The sequence below is a fragment of the Rattus rattus genome, chromosome 1 (assembly GCF_011064425.1).
Source record: "Rattus rattus isolate New Zealand chromosome 1, Rrattus_CSIRO_v1, whole genome shotgun sequence".
NCBI classification, from domain to species: Eukaryota; Metazoa; Chordata; class Mammalia; order Rodentia; family Muridae; genus Rattus; species Rattus rattus.
The window spans coordinates 207,998,589-208,022,999 of NC_046154.1; the positions used below are offsets into that span (position 1 = coordinate 207,998,589).

General features: G+C 45.7%; 1 protein-coding gene across 1 annotated transcript in view; it reads left to right on the top strand.

Moving 5' to 3' along the window:
* The first annotated feature begins 221 nt into the window (after positions 1-221).
* The window catches only part of Matn2 (matrilin 2), a 138,143-nt gene continuing 113,953 nt past the window's right edge, over positions 222-24,411 (top strand). Inside the window, exons 1-2 of the mRNA XM_032914335.1 lie at positions 222-438; positions 18,650-18,811. Of these exons, the coding sequence (XP_032770226.1) occupies positions 18,673-18,811 (139 nt within the window). The 5' untranslated portion in view covers positions 222-438; positions 18,650-18,672. The remainder of the gene's footprint in view (positions 439-18,649; positions 18,812-24,411) is intronic.

Here is a 24,411-nt window from a genome sequence, read left to right on the forward strand (position 1 = left end):
ATCAATCCCAGCAAGGCTGGGGGTGTACCGGGAGAGTGCGGTTGGCAGCAGGCAGGGAGAGAGGCCGGGGTCCCGAGCTGGGGGGCTGCCTACAGTGTGGGACAGCTCTGGCTGCTGCCTCTCCCCGCCTTCCCCATCCCCAAAGAGGACACCCCTCCTTCCGCCCGCCCGCTTCCAACCCTCGCGCGGTACCGCCTCCTCGCGCCGCCCTTGCAGGGAGCCTTGCAGGCAGCCAGCAAGCGCGGAGAGCGCTCTGGAATGGGACTTGAAGGCGGCGGCTTAGGACACGGCGTTGGCGCGGGCTTCTTGGTCGCGTCCCGGGAGCCGTGCCCAAGGAGCTCTGCGGTCCTCTGTGGGGCGAGGCGGCGGACAACGGAGACGGATCCTCACGGCTGCGCCCCTGCTTCACTTCCCCGGTGCTAGTGGCGGTGGCTGCAGGTGAGCGTGGCGCGCTGACTCGGGCTCAGACAGATGACCCACTGACCGACAGATGCACAATCTGTCACGCTCCGGGGGAGCCGCTGTCTCCATGGGAGAGTGGGAGAGGATGGTGGCGCTGCCGGGTGTCCTCGGCTTGGAGAAGTCCCGCCACGCCGGGCTAGACGCGGGACACACGGCATGGCAGTAGTCCACGAGTGCCCCGCGGGGGCGCTGTGCCGCGCTTCAGGGACACTCAGACCCGCTCCACACTTGTTGAGTGGGGTGGCAATCCTTTCTACCAGGTAGAAAATAACTTGGTTCGCCCTATAGACTAGTATCTCAAGACCAGTGACATCTAGATTTCCTTTGCCTTCTCTGTCTAGCTCCGGCTTCCTTGTATTGTGAAAGAGGGATAGGGAAGAGGAACCCATTTTGTGTTGCTGGAAAACTGGAGGACACTTTGGGGAGAGGATAGAAAAATATAGGGACAATCTCTTGTAAGGTCTCCAGGAGTAGGTGTAGGAGATACTCTACAGTAATAACTGCGGCGCTCCCACAAGGCATCTACAGAGTGCCATTCCCCTCAGCCTTTGAGGAATGGATAATGACGCTGTAAGGTCAAGGACCGAAGCTTGGGAATCAGTAGGCCTCGTTCAAACCCCAGCTGCTAAGTTTACAGGCTGGAGTACTTGAGGATAACCGGCACCACAATGACTCAGTTTTCTCATCCATCCAGAGGGGATTTTAACGCGTATAGGGTTAAATGAAATTTGATGGAAGTACCGAGAATAGTTCTAGAAGTCTCTTAGGGCTAGTGAGCTCTGCCACCCACCTTTCCAGAGAAGGAAGGAATCTGTGCGAACATTGAATTCATACCCTCCCTAACTCTAGGGCAGAGCCCTTTGAGGGATGCTCTAAGATGGCAGATAGTTTATACGTGTTAGTGGAGTTTTTGTGCAAAAGTCAATTCTAGCACATTCTCCCTGCCCTCTTTCAAAGTGGTAATTTCACAAAGCCAGTCAAGACACCAAGGTGAGTTTGTGGCTTAGAAGGTTTCCTCTAAGCTTCTGAACTTTATTCTCTTAGAAACTCCACACCAAAGAAGACAAAAGCTGCAGGTTTTCATCTCCTATCTCCCTTCTGTTCCTACTTTTATTCCAGTTGATAGAATTCATTTTCAGACCCCCCCAAATCACCAGCCAGATCTTCCCTATAAACCCAGGCTTTTGAGGTCCTGGCTTCCAGAGTCCAGACCCAGGAGGCATGGGACCTGAAGTTCATTGCTGAGAGTATCATGGCATCCTCTTAGCTAAGACCATCCATGTCTGACAGCAAAAGTCTAGGTAAAAGCTGGGTATGGTGTGCACACCTATAATCCCAGCACTTGAAATGTAGAGGCAGGAGGATCAGAAGTTCAAGGTCACCCTTGATTATATAGTAACTGGAAAACAAACTTGAACTCCATGGAATCCTTTCTCAAAAAAAAAAAAAAAAAAAAAAAAAAAAAAAAAAAAAAAAAGACATGGAAGGAGCCTCAAGATTTCAGGAAAGGCAAAGAGAAAGACAAGGAAGGAAGATGAGCCACTGGAGAGACTGAAAAAAAAATTCCAGTTTGCCTAGAAGCAGTTCTTATTGGTAACTAAGAGAAGGCACAGAGATATGGGGGTGGGAAGGAGAGAGGGAGAGAAAACCTGGTCTCAGGGGAAGCTGAGTGAGCGAGTGGTGACCAAGGAGATGCTAGGATTCTACGGTAGAGCTGAGTGGAGAGGTAACAGCAGCCAGGCCAGCAAGGGCCTTTCTAGGACTTCCTCTGGCATTTGCTTGCTGGTTCTATCCCCTGCACATCCTCCTTTCCTGAGAGTCCCAGTTCTCTGGGGAAACTAAGCAGGATTCCCCTCCCTGTCTAACGTGAACACGGAGATGATGTGCAAGGCTGTGGGGATGGCTGATACCTCAGAGAGCAGTGTACAGGTGTTGCTAGGAAATAGTGCTAGGATGCTCTTCCAAGAGCTCTTGGAGCTCCAGCCCATTAGGTCACCTTTAAGTTCTGCAGTAGAATTCAGGAGCCAGTCACTATAGCCTGAAGGCAGCTTAGTGGCAGGGCTGGATTAAATTTCAGAGCCCTTGGCCGTTGTCAATAGTGACAATGACAGTGACTTGGTCACTTGAGGGAAAGCAAGAGAACAGCTCAAAGCACCACACTTGACATCTGAAGAACCAGACTTCCAGTCCTATTTCCTCATACCTGGAGGGGCTTTAAAAGATGGCCTGTGCTCTGTGCCTCAGTTTCCTCGTCTGTAAATCAGGAGTAGGATTGTTGGGAAAATTGACCTCACTTGCACATGCCAAATGCTTAATGCGGTGGCTGACTCTGAGCAAATGCTTGGTGCTCACTGTCTAGCCTTATTACCTTGGCCTTAGTGAGATCATCAGGTGAGATGCTGTCAAAGGTCATGCCATAGGTTCTGAGCATCAAGTGGAGCTCATGTGACTCCATCCAGTACTCTAGGTTTCAAACCGACTTGGTTGAAACAGAAGTTTTCGCAAAATAGTTACATATAAAAACTGTGACTGAACAGGCCCAAAGTTCCAGGAGAGCTGGCAGAGAAGCCACTGTTGCCCATGGATGTGCCCAGTGGACACTCACCGCCACTCACAGGTTATCGTGACAGTTCCCCATGGCTGCTACATCAAATCACCACAAATATAATGGCTTCACACCAACTCATTGCCTTGCAGCCCTGGAAGTCAGAAGCTGAAATGGGTCTCCAGGAGCTACATGGGCACATTCTTTCTGTTGGCTCTAGGGAAAATGTGGTTCCTTATGTCTTCTCACTTTTTCCCCTCTCAAAACCAGGACTGGCATCTTCCAACTTCTCTGTCCTGTTTCCCAGTCTCTCTGTCTCTGTATCTCTCTCCTCCCTTACTGGTCTACCCGCCTCCCTACCTCTTTCCATCTGCCCCCACCTTCTTGTCACCATTCACCCATTACTGTCTCTTAGATTCTTATCATTACGTTGATCCTGTGAGGAAAATGAAGGCTCCCTCTACCATCTCAGAACCTTGACTCATCCATAGCAGCTAAGTTCCTTTTTGAGCCCTTGGTTTTTTTCAAACTCAGACCAGAAGTTGCTACTCCTGTTCCTTTTGTATTTTCTCTGTTTCTTTGATCAATCACAACTTTTGATTCTGGGCCCTTAACACAGACTGTACCCCCAATAACAGAATTAGGTGATTTTTTTTTCAGTCTAGAATTTCTAGTATCCAGTCCTCCTCAGTTTCCAGTGAATCTGTTTGTTAGTTTCCCAGGTAACAAGTCAGTGCACTTTTAATTGCTCAAACCAGTACACATGTACTAGCTTATTGCTACAGAGGTCTGAATAATGAATAATTCTCATTGGGTAAAATCCTTGGTCCTCAGGTCTGGTGCCTTTTGCATTTCCTTCCCTTTTCCACCTTCCAGAGGCTTCCTTCATCCTTGGCCTATTGTCTCGACCATGATGTTCAAAGTCTATGAACATCGCAATGCCACGTGCTGGGGTCTCTCTTCTGTTACTGTTGAGGAACCTTGTGATTATGTTTGGGTTCCTTGACTAGTCCAGGGTTATCTCATCATTCTTTTTATTAAGATTTATTTATTTATTATATATAAGTACACTGTCGCTGTCTTCAGACACACCAGAAGAAGGCATCAGATTCCATTACAGATAGTTGTGAGCCACCTGTGGTTGCTGGGAATTGAACTCAGGACCTCTGGAAGAGCAGTCAGTGCTCTTAACCACTGAGCCATCTCTGCAGCTCAACCATTTTTGTTTTTTAAACATTTATTTATTGTCATGTGCATGAATGTTTTGCATGCTTGGTGTCCTCACTGGCCAGAAGAGGGCATCAGATCCTCTGGAGCTGGAGTTACAGTGACTTTGAACTTCTGTGGGTGCTGGGAGCTGAGCTTGGATCAGTAAGAGCTGGTAATTATTAAGCCCCTTTGTTATTATTACTTTTTTTTTTTTTTTGAAGCAGAGGTCTCACTGTGTAGCTCAGGCTGGCTTTGAGCTCATGATCCTAATGTAGCTTCCAGAGTGCAGCCATTACTGGAGTCTGTTTCATCATATCTGGCATCCCTCTTTTTTAAAATTAAATTGTTTTATGTATATGAGTACACTGGAGCTCATCTTTAGACTGTAACTGTCTTCAGAGGGCATCAGATCCCATTACAGAGGGTTGTGAGCCACCATGTGGTTGCTGGGAATTGAACTCAGGACCTCTGGAAGAGCAGTCAGTGCTCTTAACTGCCGAGCCATCTCTTCAGTATCTGTTTTAAAGGAGTTTTTTATTATTTTAAAGGTCATTTGATTGGTGGTCTTAATTCTTGTTCTTAATTTCCTTTAGCACAGGGACACCTTTAGAAGGCTATTACTCTCCCTGCATAGGGCTTGAGAGGGTGCTCTGGGGAGTGGCAGTGGTACAGCCTTGTTCACTAATCATTCCCCTCTAGAAGATACACGATGACCCGTGTCGAAGAGGACCCTGTGAAGTATTCTTTAAATGCTTCACTTCTGGCTGGTCCATAGCAGGATTTGAGAAGCGAACCTTGCTTATCATTGAATGCTAATCTGGGGTTGTAGTTCTACAAGACAATGCTTGCCTAGCATGTGCAAGGACCAGGTTTCAGTTCCCAGCATGCAGTTATTTCTTGTGGCTCTAGGGATTGAACTCCAGACCTTACAACATGGTAGGCAAGTGCTTTACCAACTGAGCTTAATCTACAACTTCCATTCCCAGCACTGAAAGACAGTAACTGAGTAAGTGTATAAAGATAGACACAGTGTAGGTCAGTGGAGCTTCACACAGTGAACAATGCAACCACCTACTGGCTCTGTGCCTCTGAAGCTCCACATTGCGTCCAAGTGAATTACTACCTATCTTCTGAAGTACCTCTGTCAACAGAGATTAATTTTTAGAATTCAACTTTTTGTGATGCTAACATATCGAAAAGTACACAAATCAAGGAAGCCACTGGACATGAACAAGGATATAAACAGCAGTTTGATTTATCAACAGAATAATCCCAGCACCCAGAATTCCTGTTTATACCCATGTCTGAGTGCCAATCCTCTCATGTAGCCACGTACTGATTCCTATGATTACAGATTAGTATTTTACCTTGTTCACTATTATACTGATAATTTATCACGTACACTATGTATCGTGTTGTATACAAAGCAGTGATTCATTCCTGCTGCCACACAGTATCTCACCATGTTACAGTTTATCTACTCAGCTCTTAGGAGCTGCTTAAATTGTTTCCATTCACACTGTTTCTAAAGGGTGATAGCCTACCCAGTACCTCAGTTGTCATAATTCCATTCAGGCCTAAATGAAGACACTGAATGGAGGCATGCATCTGCAATGGAGGGTTAATGCCGGAGGGGCAGGGAGACGGAGAGGGAGAGGGAGAGGGAGAGGCAGAGGGAGAATATAAGAGTGTATATAAGAGTGTGTGGGGGTACCCACAGAGTCCAGAAGAGAACATCAGATTCCCTGGAGCTGCCGTTATGGGAGTTGCCAAAAATAAGTTCTGGGAACTAAACTTCAGTTTTAGAAGTTTAGTTGGAAAAGCATCAAGTGCTCTTAACTCCTAAGCTAAGGCTGATTTAAAAAGAGTACCACAATGTGTAGCTAGGTGGTGTAGAGTGTGGATGTATGCTTTCAAAACATACTGAAAATCTAAAGGGTTGTGGGTTCCGCATCCACTCTGCCACAGGGCACAGCTGCTTGGGGAGGCAGGAAGTGGGGAGTTTGACTGTGTTTACCCCATACCTCACCCAGGCAGGTGTAGGCTGTAGAGAATCCCAGGACACTGATTAGGGGGTGGAAAGCCAGAACTGGTTCCGGGTCACTGGCCCGCTCAAGGCTAGAGCTGTCTGTTTTTCATGCACTTGTACATCCAGGCACCACTGGGAGCTTCGGAATTGCTGAGAATGGAGTTGGGGGCCCCATGGGCTTCATCTAGCCCACGGCCATGGAGGGGAGGGGAAGGGGAGCTCCAGATGGTCCCACGGTGATTGTTCTTGGCTTGATGGCTGGGAGTGCAGAGAGGCCTCCTTCAGGAGACTAGATGGTAGCTCTATAGGCGAAGGCCTTCTCCATGGCTTCCCATAGTGCATCTCGATGAAAAGAGACAGTCTGTGGTTCCAAGCCATTTATTGCCATGGTGGAAAGTGGATGTGTAAAATCATATTCCACTTCTCAGGGTGGGCCTGAGGTTAAATACCTTTTGCAGGGAGGAATGTCTGAGAAAGAAAACTTATTGGCTATGCCCTCAAGACCTCTAGGTACCTCATTAGCATGGAGATCTCTGTCTTGAGCCTACATGACCACAGGTCACGTCTCTTTTCCTATTATCTTGGTTTGAAATATTAGGGATGCCTCATTTACATGAAGAAGGGCTTGGGACGTTGTCCTTACATGACTGATGGCCACAAATCTATGGGGGGGTCGGGGAGGGGGGAGGACTGCAGCTGGTGACAGGGGCTGGTGCCTGGGAGCAGGTGAAGCACCTACTGTCCCTTCAGGGTCTCCAGGACTTCAAAGCCTTTAGCTCAACCTAGGACCAGGCTACCTTTCACTGTCCACTCCCCTACACTGACTGTCCACACGTTTTGTTAGTTAGGACTGTTGGCGTGGGATAAAATTTCTAGTAACATATAATAAATGGATTGGAAACTGACTGCATCCCAAGCAGCGTAGAAATAAAGATACTGGGAACCTCGAATAGATCTTTAGTGTTAAGACATCATCTGTGTTAGAGAGGCAAGTAACACTCAAAAACATCACTTTGTGAAAACAAAAGTAGAACTTTGTTTTTACAATTTTTTTTCATCAAAAGCATTATTTTTAAGTTCATATATGGCTTTACAATCCAAAACATCTGTGGATTGTATGGATCTGTGACCACCGACTCACCTTGATAGTTCATTTATAGTCTTTTGAAAATATCTGTTTAAGTTGGTCAAGAAATTGCATGTGATAGGCTGAAGAGGTGGCTCAGTGGTTATGAGTATTGTGTCTGCAGCACCCATATGGAGGCTCACAACCGCCTGTAACTCTAGTTCCAGAGGACCCAACGCCCTCTGCCTACCTCTGACGGCACTACACACACATGTGCCCATACTGCGTGAAGGCGGAACATTTACACAGATAAAATACAATAAATAAGTCTATTTTTTGTTAATATTTATTTGTTTATTTTATATGAGTCCACTGTAGCTGTCTTCAGACACACCAGAAGAGGGCATCAGATCCCATTGCAGATGGTTGTGAGCCACCATGTGGTTGCTGGGAATTGAACTCAGGACCTCTGGAAGAGCAGTCAGTGCTCTTAACCTCTGAGCCATCTCTCCAGCTCAAGTCTATGATTTAAAACATTATTTCATAAAGAAATTGCATGTGAGGGGCCTGTCATTAGGAAAACCTGCTATTAGGGTTGACAACATCTGAGCAAACGCAGTTTGTAAAGACATGGGCTCAAGCTACCAGTTTCCTTTGGCCTTGATTGATTGTCTATCGATTAGGCATTTGTCTAAAACATTGATACTATACAAACTATCTACAAAATTTGGAACCAGCATTATGGGAGACACAGGTGACAGGGTATCATCTCAAAGAGTAGCCTAGACAAGAAGAAATTTGAGGTAGCAAGAAAAACAAATGAAGTACTCGGACACAGACAACAAGCCCATCTGTGATGTGTGGAAGTCAATCCTTGTGAAACCTGAGGACATTTTACTGCTTGAGTGATCTATGAGTCAAACACGGAGGGCGAATATCATCCTGATTAATATAGAGAGTAAACACTGGAGACTATGGAACCAGCAGAGGAAGGCCACCCATTGCAAAACCATCTGGGCGCTTCAGGCTCCACTCGGAAGCCTTGGGTAAATGCAAGGACATCCGTATGGGGGAGAGATGGCCAGTGGTCAGTTATGGAGGGGCTTGAGGATAACATTTGTTCAGTGAGGCCATTGACAGACCTTAAACAGATGAAGGAATGGACATTTTAGCAGTGCCTCAGAGAGTCTGGGTGCGAAAGGCCTAGGTTGCAAAATTGGCTGCAGCCACGGAAACAGCCTCAAGGCAGGAAGGAAGCTGAGAGAAGAAAGTGAAGTTTTTGCATTCCTGAATACCGTCAGGATACAGGGCAGATGGAAACTGGTTTGCAGTTACTGGTCTAGGTGTAGACAGCTAAGCCAAGGGGTAACCTTGACCATGAAAGGACTTGAGGAAGAGAAGATGGGTCCCTGCATGGACAAGCTGAGATGCCAGCAAATCTTCACTTCTGGTTGGAAGTCACAGACAGTCGTGTCAGGTCAACCCAGTAATAACCAGGGTGTAACATTTTGAGCTGCCTATGGATACCTTTATGTTTCAGCATACATTGGTTTCCCGTCTGCTGGCCATGCAGGAGATGGCGGTTCTGATAATAGGTGGAAGAAAGATAGGAGGGGCCGCCTCTGAGATTTATTCTCAGCATGGCCTGGTTATCTGTGACTGCTTAGAGTCATGTATTATATATGTTGACAGAAGTCTGTGAGGGACACAGTGATGTCCCTCTGCCTCTCTCTGACTGCCTGAGAGGTGGCATGGGGGGAGTCTTCATGGTTTTACCAGCTAAGTAGCTCTGAGGCCTTGGAAGCTCTCTATCTATAAACTTTAGCACACTCTCCTCAAAGATAAGATCTTATCTGCTTTGGCGGAGATCAAATGAGATGACAGTTTACAAAATACTTGGTTCCCTGCACTAAGCCAATGTTATTGCTCTTCCTACTTTTTTCTTACTTACATTTACATTTTTATTGTATGTATTTGTGTGTATGTATGTCCATAAACACACATCTGGAGGTCAGGTGTGGAAGTTGGTTGTTCCAACTTCCTGCTACCAGCCACATGGGTTTTGGGGATAGAACTCAGACTGCCGTGTTTGATAGCAAGTGTGTTCGCCCCCAGAGCCTCCCCCCAGCCTGCCACTTCCTTTTCTTGTGTGCATGGGGCTAAACGCTGGCTGTGCCCTTTTCTAGGAGGGCAGGATGCACTGGGCCCGTGGTCTTGTTCAGACAGAGACACCACTTTCATGATGGCTTCACTTTCACTTACTGATGGCTAACTGAAGACCAGAGAGTTAGGACACACAAGTGAGGTGCACGGATATCACAGCCAGATCTCTCAAGACCCACAGCTCATTGTTCTTGGCTGTGGAGGGACCCTTGCCTGGTGAGTCAGACAGTGGTGCTTAGAAGGCTGTGAGAGCAGCCTCCTTTCTCGGTCCCAGCCCCTTGGCAAAGCTACACAAAGAACTCATTGTCTCAGGGAAAGGAGACAAATGGCTAAACAGAAGTCAAAGTGCTGGTATCACTTCAAACATTCTCTCCGTGCCCCCTGTTGCTTCACAGTTTCTCACACAAAAGTTCTCCTCATTTGCTCAAGAGTTGAAAGGACTGTCCTTAACAGCCAGTTCATTTTCCTCTCAAGGATGTTACGTATTCTTCAGATTCCAAGAGCTCTAAGTGCCAAACCGAGAAAGCACCATGGACTTGAGGACATGCATCAACTTATCATTATGTGAAAACTCCATATTGTCTGACTAATAATTATATAACATAACATCACCATTATTAGGTATTTATATAGTATCTTTCCTATGTTAATTCGCATATGCTAGTGCATATGTAATAGACTTCATTGCACCCTTTCAGTCACATGCCCAATGCATTCAGACTATATTTGCCCCCATTACCCTTTCTTGGTCCCTCCCTGCTCCCACTCACCCCTTCCTCTTCCCAGCACATCTACTTTCGTGTCCTCAAGCTTTAATGGGGGTCACGTGGAGGTGGAGAGCAGCCTTGTAGTCAGTTCTTTTAACTAGATCTCCAGCCTTGAGAAGAAAGTACTTTATCTCCTGATCTGTCTCACTGGCTTTCATGTCTGTGTGGTGCATCATCCCTGTCTGTCTGTCTGTCTGTCTCTCTCTCTCTCTCTGTCTGTGTCTGTGTGTGTGTGTGTGTGTGTGTGTGTGTGTGTGTGTTTTAAGGTTGGTTACAGGAACAGGGGCAACTTACAATGGCTACACTACTGAAGAAAATCTCTCTCTCTCTCTCTCTCTCTCTCTCTCTCTCTCTCTCTCTCAACAACCATTAGCTACCTAGAGATCCCCAGGGAGGGACAGGGCCTGGGAGCTTGTCTTCTGTGCGTGGGGAGATGTTAACAGGCCCACCCAGTCTTGGGCAGGTCTAGGTAACCAGAGCTGCCGAGAGCTCAGCCATGCTACAGCCAGGCCATGCCCAGAAGACGGTGCTCCACAATATTCCGACCCTTCCTCCCGCTCTTCTTCGATGCCATTCCTTTATTTTAAATAGCTTTTTTGAAATTTAACTTACAGTGGACTTCTAATTCTACAAGGTATGATTTGGTAAATTTCAACAAATGCATCGCTCCATCATAGCCATAATGTAAACATTTCTATAGCCCCCAGCTTTTCTCTTTGGCTTCCCCCGGGCTGTCTCCCTTTTCTTACCCACAAGCCCACTGATTTGCTGGCTGCTCTTGCTATGTAACGTTGCCCTTTATTAAATTTCCTCTAGTCAGAGAATGCAGAGCGTAGTCTTTTTGTGTCTGTTGCTTTCATTTGGTGTGGTTCTGGGGTTCAGCGAGCGGAGCACTACTAGTTGTCCAGTAGGGGTCCAGTGTGTGGACACTCTAATCTGTTTTCCACTCAGCAGCTGACAGCCACTGGGCTGTTTCCATGTTCAGCATTGGAAAGAACAGCCGCTGTAAGCATCTGAGAAGGAGTTATCATGTGGACAGATGCTCTGGTCTTCCTTGTAGGTTCAGGGCTCGGAGAGGACAATGCTTTTGATTTTCCTGAGGTTGAAGGGTTTCCCAGGGTGTGGCCTTTTGGGCTAAAAGCATGGGTGAATAGAGACAGTGAGTTACCTTGTGCCGTGTTATTTAGGTATAACTTTATAAGAAGCTGGCCACTATGCTCCAAAATGACACGCTAGTTTGCATGCTTACCAACGAATCGTGAGGGTTCCAATGTCCTTGCATCCTTTCAACATGGTGGGCATTGCGCTGTGGTGGCTACCCCAGCATGTTTGTCACAGTGGGTCATGGTGCCTTTATCTGTATTTCTTTAACAACTAGCATTTGAACATCTTTTCCTGTTTGTCCTCTGCTTATCCTCTTTATGGTGGTTTGAATAGAAATGGCCCCCGTGGACTCATTCTGTGTTTGAATGGTTGGCCACAGGGAGTGGCACTATAGGGCGTGGCCTTACAGGAGGAAGTGTATTATTGTGGAGGTGGACTTTGAGGTCATTTATATTTTCAAGCTACGTCCAGCGATAGTTTCCTTCTGCTGCCTGCTGATTCTCAACTCCTTCTCCAACACCATGTCTGCCTGGACACTGCCGTATTCCCACCATGATGATAATGGACTGAACCTCTGAAACTGTAAGCCAGCCACAATGAAATGCTTTCCTTTATTAGAGTTGCCGTGGTCATGATGCCTTCCCACAGCAACAGAAACCCAAACTAAAAAATTCTTCAAACCTTTGCATATTTTAAAGTGGTCCTTTTTTTAATTGAAAAGGGTATACATTTTTTATATTAACTATACAAATCATTAATCAAAAATATTTATAAATATCTTGAACCAGTTTGTGGCTTACCATGCCATTTCCTTTTGAAATAAGAAAACTTTAAATACTTTCAAATGCTTACATATATTTAAAAATTGTGATTTGGGGGCTGATGGGATGGCTCATTGGTTAAAGTTGCCCATTGCCCATCCTGACGACCTAAGTTTGATCCCTGGAGCCCACAAGTAGAATTCACAAGTTTTGCAAGTTGTCCTCCGAGTTTCATGTGCATACTGTAGCACACATGTATCATACATGTGTATACATATACATAAAATAAATAAATGTAAACATCTTTTAAATGGCTCACCCTGGCAAAATTAGTGTATATTCTCTACTAATTGGCTTGTGTGTAGAATGATAAGAATGACAGGTAGTGCTGGCAAGATGGCTTAGAGGATAAAGATCCTTGTCCCTGAATCTGACACCAGAGTTCAATTCCTAGGGTCCACATTGTGGACGGAAGGAACTGACTTCCACAAGTTGTCCTCTGACCTGCATGTGCACACTGTGGCATCTGCGTGTCCCCCACCCTCCCAAATAAATAAATAAATAAAGTAAAAAAAAGAGTAACAAAAATAGCATTTATTCAGTGCTCATTTATGTGCCAGTGTGTGTGTGTGTGTGTGTGTGTGTGTGTGTGTGTGTGTGTGTGTGTGTGTGTGTGTACATACATATGTCTGCAAACTGATTGAATTCATAAACAGTGTACTGGCTGGTTTTGTGTGTAAACTTGACAGAGCTGGAGTCATCACAGAGAAAAGAGCCTCAGCTGAAGTAATGCCTCTGTGAGATCCAGCTATAAGGCATTCTCTCAACTGGTGATGAATCGGGGAGGGCCATGTCCATTGTGGGTGGTGTCATCCCTGGGCTGTTGGTCCCAGGTTCTATAATAAAGCAGACTGAGCAAGCCATGGGGAGCAAGCCAGTAAGCAGCACCTCTCCATGATGTCAGCATTAGCACGTGCCTCCAGGTTCCTACCCTGCATGAGTTCCTGTCCTGATTTCCCTGGTGATGGACTCTGGTCTGGAAGTGTAAGCCAAATAAATCCCTTTCTACCCAGCTTACTTTTTGGTCATGGTGTTTCATCACAGCAGTAGAAACCCTGACTAAGACAAACGGTGTCTACTGTTTTCTCAGTTTAAAGATGAGGAGGCTAAGGGAGAAAGGCGAGTAACCACCTAGTTAGATGTCTTGAAATACTTGATTTTGTTTACTTTTCTTTCTTTCCCTCCCTTGTCTTCTGTACCTTTTGCTTGATGATAGTGACTTGACATTGAAACCATTCTTTAAAATCTAGTGAAGCACCCTTACCTGGGCAGCACAGTACAGCTGATCCTGACGACTGGGCCTGGGTGAGCTGCCGTGAGGGTATGAGTGTGGGAAAACTGGCCCCACAACTTGTCTGCTGTTTGGCAGTGCAGGGTAGGGAGATATGCCCCTGCCTCACCCTTACCCCCTGCCACCTACTTCAGGTAGAGAGCTGGCTCTGTCCCTTTCCTGCTGCAGCATTCTGAATAGTGGGCCGTCCACCTTGCCTCCAGAGAAGAGCTGACCCTGGTTTGGGGAGTTGCTGATGAGCTAGTCCTGAGGGAGAGAGCGAGGGAGGGCAGGCAGGTTGACCAGCTCAGCTACCTCTCAGGCCCAGATCCAGGACTTTGAATTGGCCCACCCCAGTATCTTGTAACCTATTGATGAACTGCAGGACTACATAAAGGGGCTGGCCCTACCAATCCAAAACTGCAGGATCTCCATGACACAAGGCGACAACAGAAATCAGAGAAGAGTGCCAGTGAGGTTCTGGTATTGATAGTGTAGCCTCGTACCAGACCAATGAGTCATTGCAACGAACACTTGCAAGCAAAGAAGTGTGGACGAAAGCGTACACTGTGAGAACACTGTGACACACCACAGCTTCCACAATGAGGACACTGTGACACACCACAGCTTCCACAAGGAGATTTTTTCTCTGTTGTGGGGTAGAGGTTGCTAGGATGGAAGGTGGGTATAAGGGCAGAGGGAGATGAGTGGAATTGGGGTGCATGATGTGAAATTCACAAAGAAGCAATAAAAAGTTAAAAAAAAAAAAAGTCTAGTTAAGCACAACCACAATGCAATGGGGCCTATTCTGGGGAAATGATAATTATTCATTACATCATCTTCCAAATGTTTAACATTAGTGCAGAGATGTTCGGCGTTCACAGTACACTGAATGATTCTGAAAACATAAGAAAACTTTTTATTTTTTTTTCAGTGTGGAGGAAAGAAAGGATACTATTTTTATATATATAATAGTAAACCAGGAGATAGGGAGATGGCTTAGCAGGTCAGATCTTGGCTGAGCATGCTTGAGGACCTGAGTTCAGATCCCTGGAAGGGTCATAAGCCAGGCCTGGCAATGAACGTTTGCAGTCTGCAGTGAGCACTGGAAGTGAGAGACAGGAGGACCCTGCAGCTTGCTGCTCTAGAGTCAGTGAAGGATCTGGATTCAGGAGAGGGAGGAAGATAATGCTGATGGATTTCTGACTTTCACATATACAAGCAAACACAGCAGAAGCCATGTGTATATCATAGCTATAATACACACACACACACACACACACACACACACACACACACACACAATCACAGACAGATCTGGATTTGTATGGTTATTTTAGCTGTGTGTATTTCTGAGGTGGTATAATAATCTGATAGAGAATCTATAAAAATTTATCATACTAGGGATTTGCATCTCCTTAAAGTATAATTTATTGTTTTAAAATTATAATATATCATTTCCCCTTTCCTTTTCTCTCCCCAGTCTTTTCCACCCCCCCCCAACTCTCTGTCAAATTCATTACCTCTTTGTCTTAATTGAAATACAAGCTGCTCAGTGTGTGTGTTACCTGTATGATGTGGGAGCTGACCACTTGTTATTGGAAAGCATGCTATCATGGAAGGGGGTCTTCCCTGAGGAAGACCATGTCTCACTCTCCACATTTCCCAGTTGCCTGTCATTCTTTGTATAGGCCTTAGGCCCTGTGAGCTTTCCCCTCCCTGAGTTATCATTGGTGGTGATGGTATTCAGGTCTTGTTAAGGAGCTGTGATGAGATTTTGTGGGTGTTGCATCTCTAGCATTTTTAGAACTCACAACTTCATGGCAACCCTTCTGTTCCTCTGGCTTTTACTGTCTTTCCAGCCCCTCTTCCCCTGATTCCAGAGCCTTACATGCAAAAACATATTTTAAGCATGTCAGTGAGAATTGGGCACTACACAGTCTCTTGATCTTTTAGCTGTGATTTTCTGTAATAGTCTTTGTTGCAAAGAAAAGTTTCTTTTTGTTTGTTTGCTTTTGTTTTTGAAACAGGGTTTCTTTTGTGTAAACCCAGATCCTTGAGGCTAGACTGGCCTCAAGCAAACAGAGATCCACCTGTCTCTGCCTCCTGAGTGTTAGGATTAAGGCATTCGGCACTACCATGGGGCTAAGAAGTTTCTTTGATAAGGGGTATGAACTATACTCAACTGTAAGGATAGATATTTAGCATATGGTTAGAAATTGTACTGGTTTAATAAAGTTGTGTTTAACCCATTTTTAACCTTAGATCAGAGCTCGGCACGGTGGTGAGCAGTTTAATCACAATACTGGAGAGGCAGAGGCAGGACATCCTTGTGAGTTGGAGGCCAGCCAGAGTTAGATAGTGAGACCCTGTCTTGAAAAACAAATTCTAAAATCAACATGTAAATGCAGAAAGATAAGAACAAGAACGGATATGGCTGGAGGGATGGCTCATGGACAAAGGTGCTTGTCCCCCAGCCTGACAGGGTGAGTTCAGTTCATAATATATTTATGTATGTTTCAAAACAGATTAAACTGCATGATAGTCTACTACACTAAATGAGTCAGACTCAGAAAGATACAATCTCGTAACTCACTCCCAGTGGTGGTGCCACACTATCTGTGTCCTAGTGACTCCCAGTGGTGGTGCCACACTATCTGTATCCTAGTGACTCCCAGTGGTGGTGCCACACTATCTGTGTCCTAGTGACTCCCAGTGATGGTGCCACACTATCTGTGTCCTAGTGACTCCCAGTGATGGTGCCACACTATCTGTGTCCTAGTGACTCCCAGTGATGGTGCCACACTATCTGTATCCTAGTGACTCCCAGTGGTGGTGTCACACCATCTATGCCATAGTCATTCACAGTGATGGTGTCACACCATCTATGTCATAGTCACTCACAGTGATGATGTCACACCATCTATGTCATAGCAAATTGTGTGATTAATATTGAGCCATTGTGAAGACAAGTAATAGGTTTTAAGATTAGAAGAAGAGCTAATGGCTACAGAGATGGCTCAACTGTTGTAGAAAGTATTTAATTCCAATCCAGGGTTTCTACCCTGTCTTTGACCATTTAGTTCCTGGGTAAAAGGCACATGCAACCTCTGTGTTTGCAAAGAGCCTAATCAACACCCTTTATGCTATTAAAATCTATTTCCTATGGTTAACCTTAAATTATTACTTACTATGTTTCATCTGAGCTGCTCTTAACTCCAGTTGGCCAGTCCTCAGGGCCACATTTTCATGAACTCACCGAAACCATGGTAGCTCCTCCTTCCTCTTCCTTTCTTCTCTTCCTTGTGGTTTTCTTTTAACTCCCCACTCCAGGCCTGGGACCTCTAAAACCTGCCTATGTCTCTTTTTCCCAGCTATTAACTGTCAGCATCCTTATTTACCAATCAGAAATAATCTGGGGGCAAGCATCACTTGGGTCTACTTGCAGACTCTCTCTCAGGGGCAACCAGGTCTTGGGAACCTGCACTTGGCATTACACTGCACGGCAAGAGACTAAACAGAGCACTGACCAGTAAGGAGGAGCACTGACCAGTAAGGAGGAGCACTCACCAGTAAGGAGGAGCACTCACCAGTAAGGAGGAGCACTGACCAGTAAGGAGGAGCACTGACCAGTAAGGAGGAGCACTGACCAGTAAGGAGGAGCACTGACCAGTAAGGAGGAGCATTGACCAGTAAGGAGGAGCACTGACCAGTAAGGAGGAGCACTCACCAGTAAGGAGGAGCACTCACCAGTAAGGAGGAGCACTCACCAGTAAGGAGGAGCACTGACAGCTCTTGAGGAGACTGGGGATCAGCTCCCAGCACTCACTTGATGACTCCCAGCTCTCTACAACCACAGGTCCACGGGATCTGACGCCCTCTTCTGGACTCCATTCATGCAGTGCATAGACATAAATGCGGGCCAAACACCTACGCACATAAAGTAAAATAATTTTTAAAAAAAAAAGAAAAGAAAAAGAGACAAGATAGTTTACATTTCCTTCCTTTTCCTTTTCAGAAGGAATCTCAGAATTAAAGGTATAAAAAGTGTCCAGTCTATCTAGAGGACTCTAAACTATTTAAATGGGGGAAGAGAGAGAAGAGTTATCTATAACGAATGAGTTTAGTTTACTTGTTTGAGTTACTTTAAGAATTTCATCACTCAGTGTGTACAAAGCCTTCGCCCCGTACCTGGCACATAGTAGGGCACTAAATCAACGGTGCCTATTTTTAGTACAGTTTTGATACTTAGTAAAGTTTCGAGAGTTGACAGGATTGAGCTCCTCAGCGGGTCAGCTCCTAAAGGCAATCTGCTGAGCAGTGGTTGGGGCGGTTGTTTGTTTTAATTCCTGAAACTGGTATTTGCCTCATCCCTGCCCGCTTCCTGCTTATATCAGTTAAACAGCCGTGACCTTTCCTGAATGGGCACCTGGGATTTTACATTGTGTCCGTTTAGTTCTGTGCTTGATTGATGCTGTACACGACCTTGGCAAGCTAGTGGACTTCACTGCTCCTTCGGGAATGTAGGAAGAATGGTAGCTTAATCAATGAGTTAATCCAAGTAAAGCATTTCCTGTGACTGGCACAGGAACCCGGCCTAGGACGGAGTTCTGGCCTTAGTCACTGTGTTCTGCTCCCTCTTAATAAATGAATACAGGTTTGGTGTGGTGTTACATGATAAGCTGAGGCAGGAGGATGATGAGTTCAAGATCTACTCAGACTATATAGCAATTCTCTATCAAAATAGAAAGGATGCAGGAGGCTGGGGTTGAGGCTGGAGTTGAGGCTGGGGTTGAGGCTGGAGGTTGGAGTTGGGAGCGCACAACTGGCACCGTCATACTACCTGTGTCAGGTCACATTGATTTCTAGGGACATTAGTGCCTATCAATTTGTGCAATTTGCTGCTGATAGGCAGAAAGACCATTATCTGAATTCTAGCATGCCCTTTCCCTTTTTCAAATCTAAGATGTAGAATGTGCCTATGATTAATAAGTAGTAACTTGAATTGATAACCTTCAAGGTGATAGTGGACCCCCCCCCCAGCTTGAGTACTCCAGAGGACCTGCCCAACATGTGGCACCCTCACGTTTGGAAGGGGCAAAATCAGACAAGTAACATGTTTGGGACCTGAAAAATCAGGGCAATGGGGAAGCAGCACCCCAGCGTCAGGGATGCCCAGAAATCTCACTTGCCTTTCTCGTGTTGTATTACAGCTGCAGACCTGCTCCTCTTGAAGATGGAGAAGATGTTGGTGGGGTGCTTGCTGATGCTTGGGCAGCTCCTCCTGGTCCTCCCAGTTGGAGCCAGAGAGCGTCGTCCCCAAGACAGGTTCCCCTCCAGAGGCCGCAGGATGCATCCGCAGACTGCACTGCTGGGTGAGTGAGGGTCCCTGCAGCAGCAGGCAGAGTGTGTGTGTGTGTGTGTGTGTGTGTGTGTGTGTGTGTATGTGATAGGTGTGTGTGTGATGTGTGTGATGTGTGTGTGTGTGTGTGTGGTGTGTGTGTGTGTGTGGTGTGTGTGTGTGTGTGTGTGTGTGTGATGTGTGTGTGTGTGATGTGTGTGTGTGTGTGGTGTATGTGTGTGGTGTGTGTGTATGTGTGTTGTGTGTGTGTGTGTGGTGTGTGGGTGTGTGTGTGTGTGTGTTTGGTGTGTGTGTGTATGGGATATGTGTGTGAGATGTGTGTGTGTGTGTGAGAGGTGTGTGTGATGTGTGTGTGGGGGTGTGTGTGTGATGTGTGTGTGTGTGTGTGTGTGTGTGTGTGTGATGTGTGTGTGTGTGTGTGTGTGTGTGTGTATGTGTGTGTGATGTGTGATGTGTGTGTGTGTGTGGTGTGTGTGTGTGTGTGTGTGTGTGTGGTGGTGTGTGTGTGTGTGTGTGTGTGTGTGTGTGTGGTGGGTTGTGTGTGGATGTGTGTGTGTTGGTGTGTGTGTGGGTGTGGGTATGTGTGTGTGTGTGTTGGGTGTGTGTATGTGTGTGTGGTGTGTGTGATGTGTGTGTGTGTGTGTGTGGTGTGTGTGTGATGTGTGTGTGTGATGTGTGTGGTGTGTGATGTGTGTGTGGTGTGTGTGGTTTCTAGGGACATTAATGCCTATTTGTGCAATTTGCTGTTGATAGGCAGAAAGACCATTACTATCTGAATTCTAGCATGCCCTTTCCTTTTTTCAAATCTAAGATGTAGAATGTGCCTATGATTAATAAGTAGTAATAAGTGTGGTGTGTGTGTATGTATGTGTATGTTTGTGGTGTGTGTATGGTGTGTGTGTGGTGTGTGTGTATGTGTGTGGTGTGTGTGTAGTGTGTGTGTGTGTGTGTAGTGCGTGTGTGTGATGCCACCTTTGAGTTCTCTGCTGGCTGTACTGGGGCTGGGGCAATCCCTCTGGCAATTGACACCTCTGGATTGAGGATGCAAAGTATCCAGGTTTTTAATTGAGGCTTCTATTTTAAAGCCTTGAGTTTAATGTGGGCATATAACTTTGCTCTAATACACATGGTCAAAGTGTTTTCTTCTGAAGATATCCTTGCTAGACTTGCCTGGGTAAGAGTGTTATGAGAAAAGAAAATGTATTAAACTTGTCTGCATAAGGCCATCCATTTCTAGCATATGGTGCTATAGGAAGAAGTAGGCAGTGTAGACAGGCAGAGCCTGTACCCAGACATGGGGAATGAAAATGGCAGGTCTCAGTAACTTCTGCTTAGTAAACATGTTTTCTCCAGAAAGAATATGCCACAAAACATACAGGATACCAACAGGCCTGTGCAGGGAGAAGCATTTTGGAATGAGTGTGGCTTCAAGCCCTGCTGCTGTTTTTCACCAGGTGACCTCTCTGAGGCTCCGTTCCCTCATTTGTCAAATGGAAGCAGAAAGGCTGGCTTTGGAGCATTTTCAGGGAAGTAAATGAGGCGATGTTTGTAAATTCTAAATATATAATAAACGTTGGCTTTAGCAAAACCCTGCATGATCTCTGAACCCACTTCACCCTCATAGCTTGCAGGCAGCTATTAGAACATAGACCTTCAGACAGGTATCTGGGGGACCACAAATTGCAGTCAGGGACCAAAGGATCAAAGATCCCTGTTCTGATAGGGCAGAACCTGTTCTGATTGACCGAGTAGTGAGCCTGTCTTCATTCTCCTGAGAGTCCTTGGTTCACAGTGCCATAAAATTCATGTCTTCTACATACTTTGAAAAGAACTGGGAAATGTTTAGAACATAAAAATATTAAAGATATTTATATGATAAACATATGTATTTAAGTATATAAATAACTGAACATATCTTGATGCTTCCTGTATTACCATCTGTGACTGCATAGTTGGGCTTATTTTATTTTATTTTATTTTATGATGTTAGGGACAGAACCCAAGGACTTTCACATACCGAGGAAGCACAGCACTTCCTTCCTTCCTTCCTTCCTTTCTTTTCTTTTTTTCTTTTTTTTTGGTGGGTGTTGGGCTGGTGGCGATGGGGAGGTTTGAGATAGGATTTCAAAGAAAAACAGACCTGTGTATTGCTTTGTAGACCAGGCCGGCTTTGTTGCCCCAGTGCCATCTTGTCTGTTCCATACTCCCCAGGATGGTGACCATGGACTGACCCTCAGAAACTGTAAGCAAGCCCCAGTTAAATGCTTTCTTTTATAAGTTTCCTTGGTTAGGATGTCTCTTCACAGCAACAAGTCAGTTACTAAGACACCCATAACAGCATTATCCTCTCTTCCTTATTTTACTGGGGAATGTGACAGGGACAAAGGGGTGGGACAGGACGCGTCTTCAACCTGGGCTTGGAAGCTGCATGCTATGTGCAGTCGCCTCTCTGCTCCCTGAACCTCACGTACTGAGGCTCCCAAATGTGAGGGAAGTATGTTTGCTCACAAAGGATGCTGGGAGACAGCCGTGAACTGGAAGGCAAGCCTGCAGCTCTGGCCAGGGTTCTGATCTCTTTTGGACGGCATCTGAAGAGAACCAGGTAGAGAAGCCTACAAGTGACCTTAGCCAGATCATGGGACCTTTTCTCCATCCTTGTTGGGGTCCAGGAGTCACCCCACAAACCACACAAACACTGATCTCAGTCAGACAGGGATGATTTATTGAACACACACCCTAAGACTGGTCAACTAGGTTGTAGCTCAGAATTCAGGGGTTGAGCTACAACCTTGAACATTTCTCAAGGTCTGCTTATAAAGAAAAAAAACCCACAATAAACTTGTGCAGGTGCAGGAAGTTGGCTCTGACTAAAGCTATTTTGGATATCTAGACAGAACAGTTCTAACTGACCTTTATTCTGATTGGCCTTAAGTGGAGTGTATGGTTGTTGAAATTCTTAAGATTAACAAATCTCAGAATATACAAAACATAGCAGGATATGTGATCAGCACGACCTTGCTCTGAGTCAGGTTACTTATCTATGTCAGTGAGTGGCAGACATATTACAATAGCAATATGAAATAGCTTGCAGGCATGGAACAAAATGGCTACAGCTATGCTGGAGGCAGGGAGGGGTGGGTCAGGCCTCAAAAATCCTCCCAGTAGGGTCTCTCCTGTTTATGTGTTTGTTTTTCTTTCTATGCTCAGCACACTGTCCAGGGCACATTGCAGTCCTGGAACATGTCACTTTGGCCACAATTACAGCACCTCTTAGCATAACATATTCCCTGGTTATTTGCTTACAAGCATTTCCCTGAACTTTGAGTAGAAACAAAGTTGTTTCTTAGGTCATTCATTCATTCATTAGTTCGTTCATTTATTACAGGATCTCAGTATGTAGCTCTGGCTGGTCTGGTATTTTCCATGTATACTAGGCTGGTCTCAAACTTACAGAGATCTGCTTGCATATGCCTCCTCAGTGCCGTCGTTAAAGGCATATGCCACCACGTCCAGCCTACTTAGGTTAAGTTTTTGTTCAAACTTTTTAGACTTCAAAACCTCATATTTTATATCTGTATAAATTAGAGTCTCAGTAGCAAAAGAGGGGCTGGGAAGGTGGTCCTATTGGTAAAGTCCTTGCTGTGCAAGTATGAGGCATGGTTTTGTATGCCAGTAAGTTCAGTCCTGGGGAGGTAGAGACACAGGATTGGTAGGGCTCCGTGGACAGTCAGTCTAACCTACTTAGCCAGCCTAGGGTAAGTGAGAGGCTGTCAAAAGGTGGAGTCATGAGGATTAACACCAATCGTTGACCTCTGGTCTACACACACATGCACATGCACGCACCTCCACACACATAAACACGTATCCACACACATACACCATCATCAGAAATGCACTTCTCCACCCATTCCACCTACCAGTGTGTTAGGCCCCTCCTTCCTCTTTCTACGTGGTCTTATTTTATCCTTTTCATCCACCTGGGGTTTTGTGGTAGACATAAGGTACAGTGTGGGAGGCTTAAGAGTGATGGCCTCCATGGAGAGTAGTGAGGTGGTGGGGAACGGGTGTATAGACAGATCAGTAACCTGGTAGAAGCGGTGTGACCATGCAGGCATCTCCAAATTAGCCAGTCTGCCAGCTGCGCATGCTTCCTCTAGCTTTTTGATCTCAGGAACCTTCCTCATACACTCAAGAGTAAATTGAGAGCCTAAAAGAGCTTCTTCTTATGTGAGCTAGAAAATGCCATGAGTCACTGTACCAGAGCTAAAGTAAAACTTAAAAAATACTGGCTAATAGACAATTATGGTGGTGCATGCCTTTAATCCCAGCATTCGGGAGACGGAGGCAGGCATCTCAGAATTCGAGGCCAACCTGGTCTACAGAGGGAAATCCAGGAAGATCCAGAGCTACACAGAGAAACCCTACACAGTTGCTTTACCACTGAGCTATACTTCCAGCCATGGGATGTTCTGGTTGGTCTATACATAGATACCACATAAATACACATATCACATGTGGTTGGAGAATGGACTTATAGAAAGATCAGTAACCTTGTACACACATTTACATAAGGCATCCTGTAGCAGTCTTCTCATGTAGAGTCGTCTTTGTCAGCACATGAAACTGGACAGTGGTTTCTTGGAATTAGTTGTAGTGTGGAATTAAAAACCTTATCAGTCAACCTTTGTTATATACACTCATGAAAGTCTGAGAAAATGAAATATGTGTTTCTGACCTCATGAATATTCTGAAGGAGTTTTAGGAAGCCTAGGGGCCCCCAAACCATTTCAGTGATAGGCAATTTAAGGGAACACTACCTGTGAAGATCCTGAAGAACCATGGCCATGGAGAGAGCCTTGGGTTGAACAGGCAGCACAGGGATGAGAATGGAGCTCAAAGGCAACCTCAGACATTGCCCGGAGGATGCTAGGTCAGCTCAGGAAGGGGATGTATAAAGGATACAAGCTAAGAAGAGCAAAGAGCTAACAATTTAGAACTTCGGGGGTTTCTGGGAAAAGTCTGAGCCTTTCAGCAGACAGTAATGCTGACCACTTTGACTTGAACCCCAGGGACCTTCTAGACCACCACAACCTTCCTGGCTGGACAAAAGTCAGCTCTAACTAGCCATGTGACTTGCCAGCACCATCCAGAGCAATGCTCTTAGGCCAGTAGGAGGGCAAATGAGCTCCTACTCTCCAGCCCAAATCCCTTCCATGATGGTGGCAGGTGCAGTCTGAGCAGCATTTGTGCTGTCCCTAGAACACAATAGCTTTCTTCCCATTTTACTAGTGGCACCCACCCCCTTGCCAGTTCCTCTCCAGGCTCAGATACTGCCTGCATCATCTAAGCCATCTGTTCTCTTTTACACATCAGTGTCCTATGGGGGTGGTGGAGGCGTGTGTGTGTGTGTGTGTGTGTGTGTGTGTGTGTGTTTGTGTGTGTGTACTGTTTCCAGGGCAACCAGCACAGCATTACAGCTGTTTTAGAACCCCTCACTGTTCTTGCCCAATTGCTCAAATATTCTCCATGTCCTTCATTCTGAAAATGAGTATGAAGGGAAGCCTCTTCATGGTCTTTCCACGTGGGCTTGCTTTGCAGTTTTGTCTTTCTCAG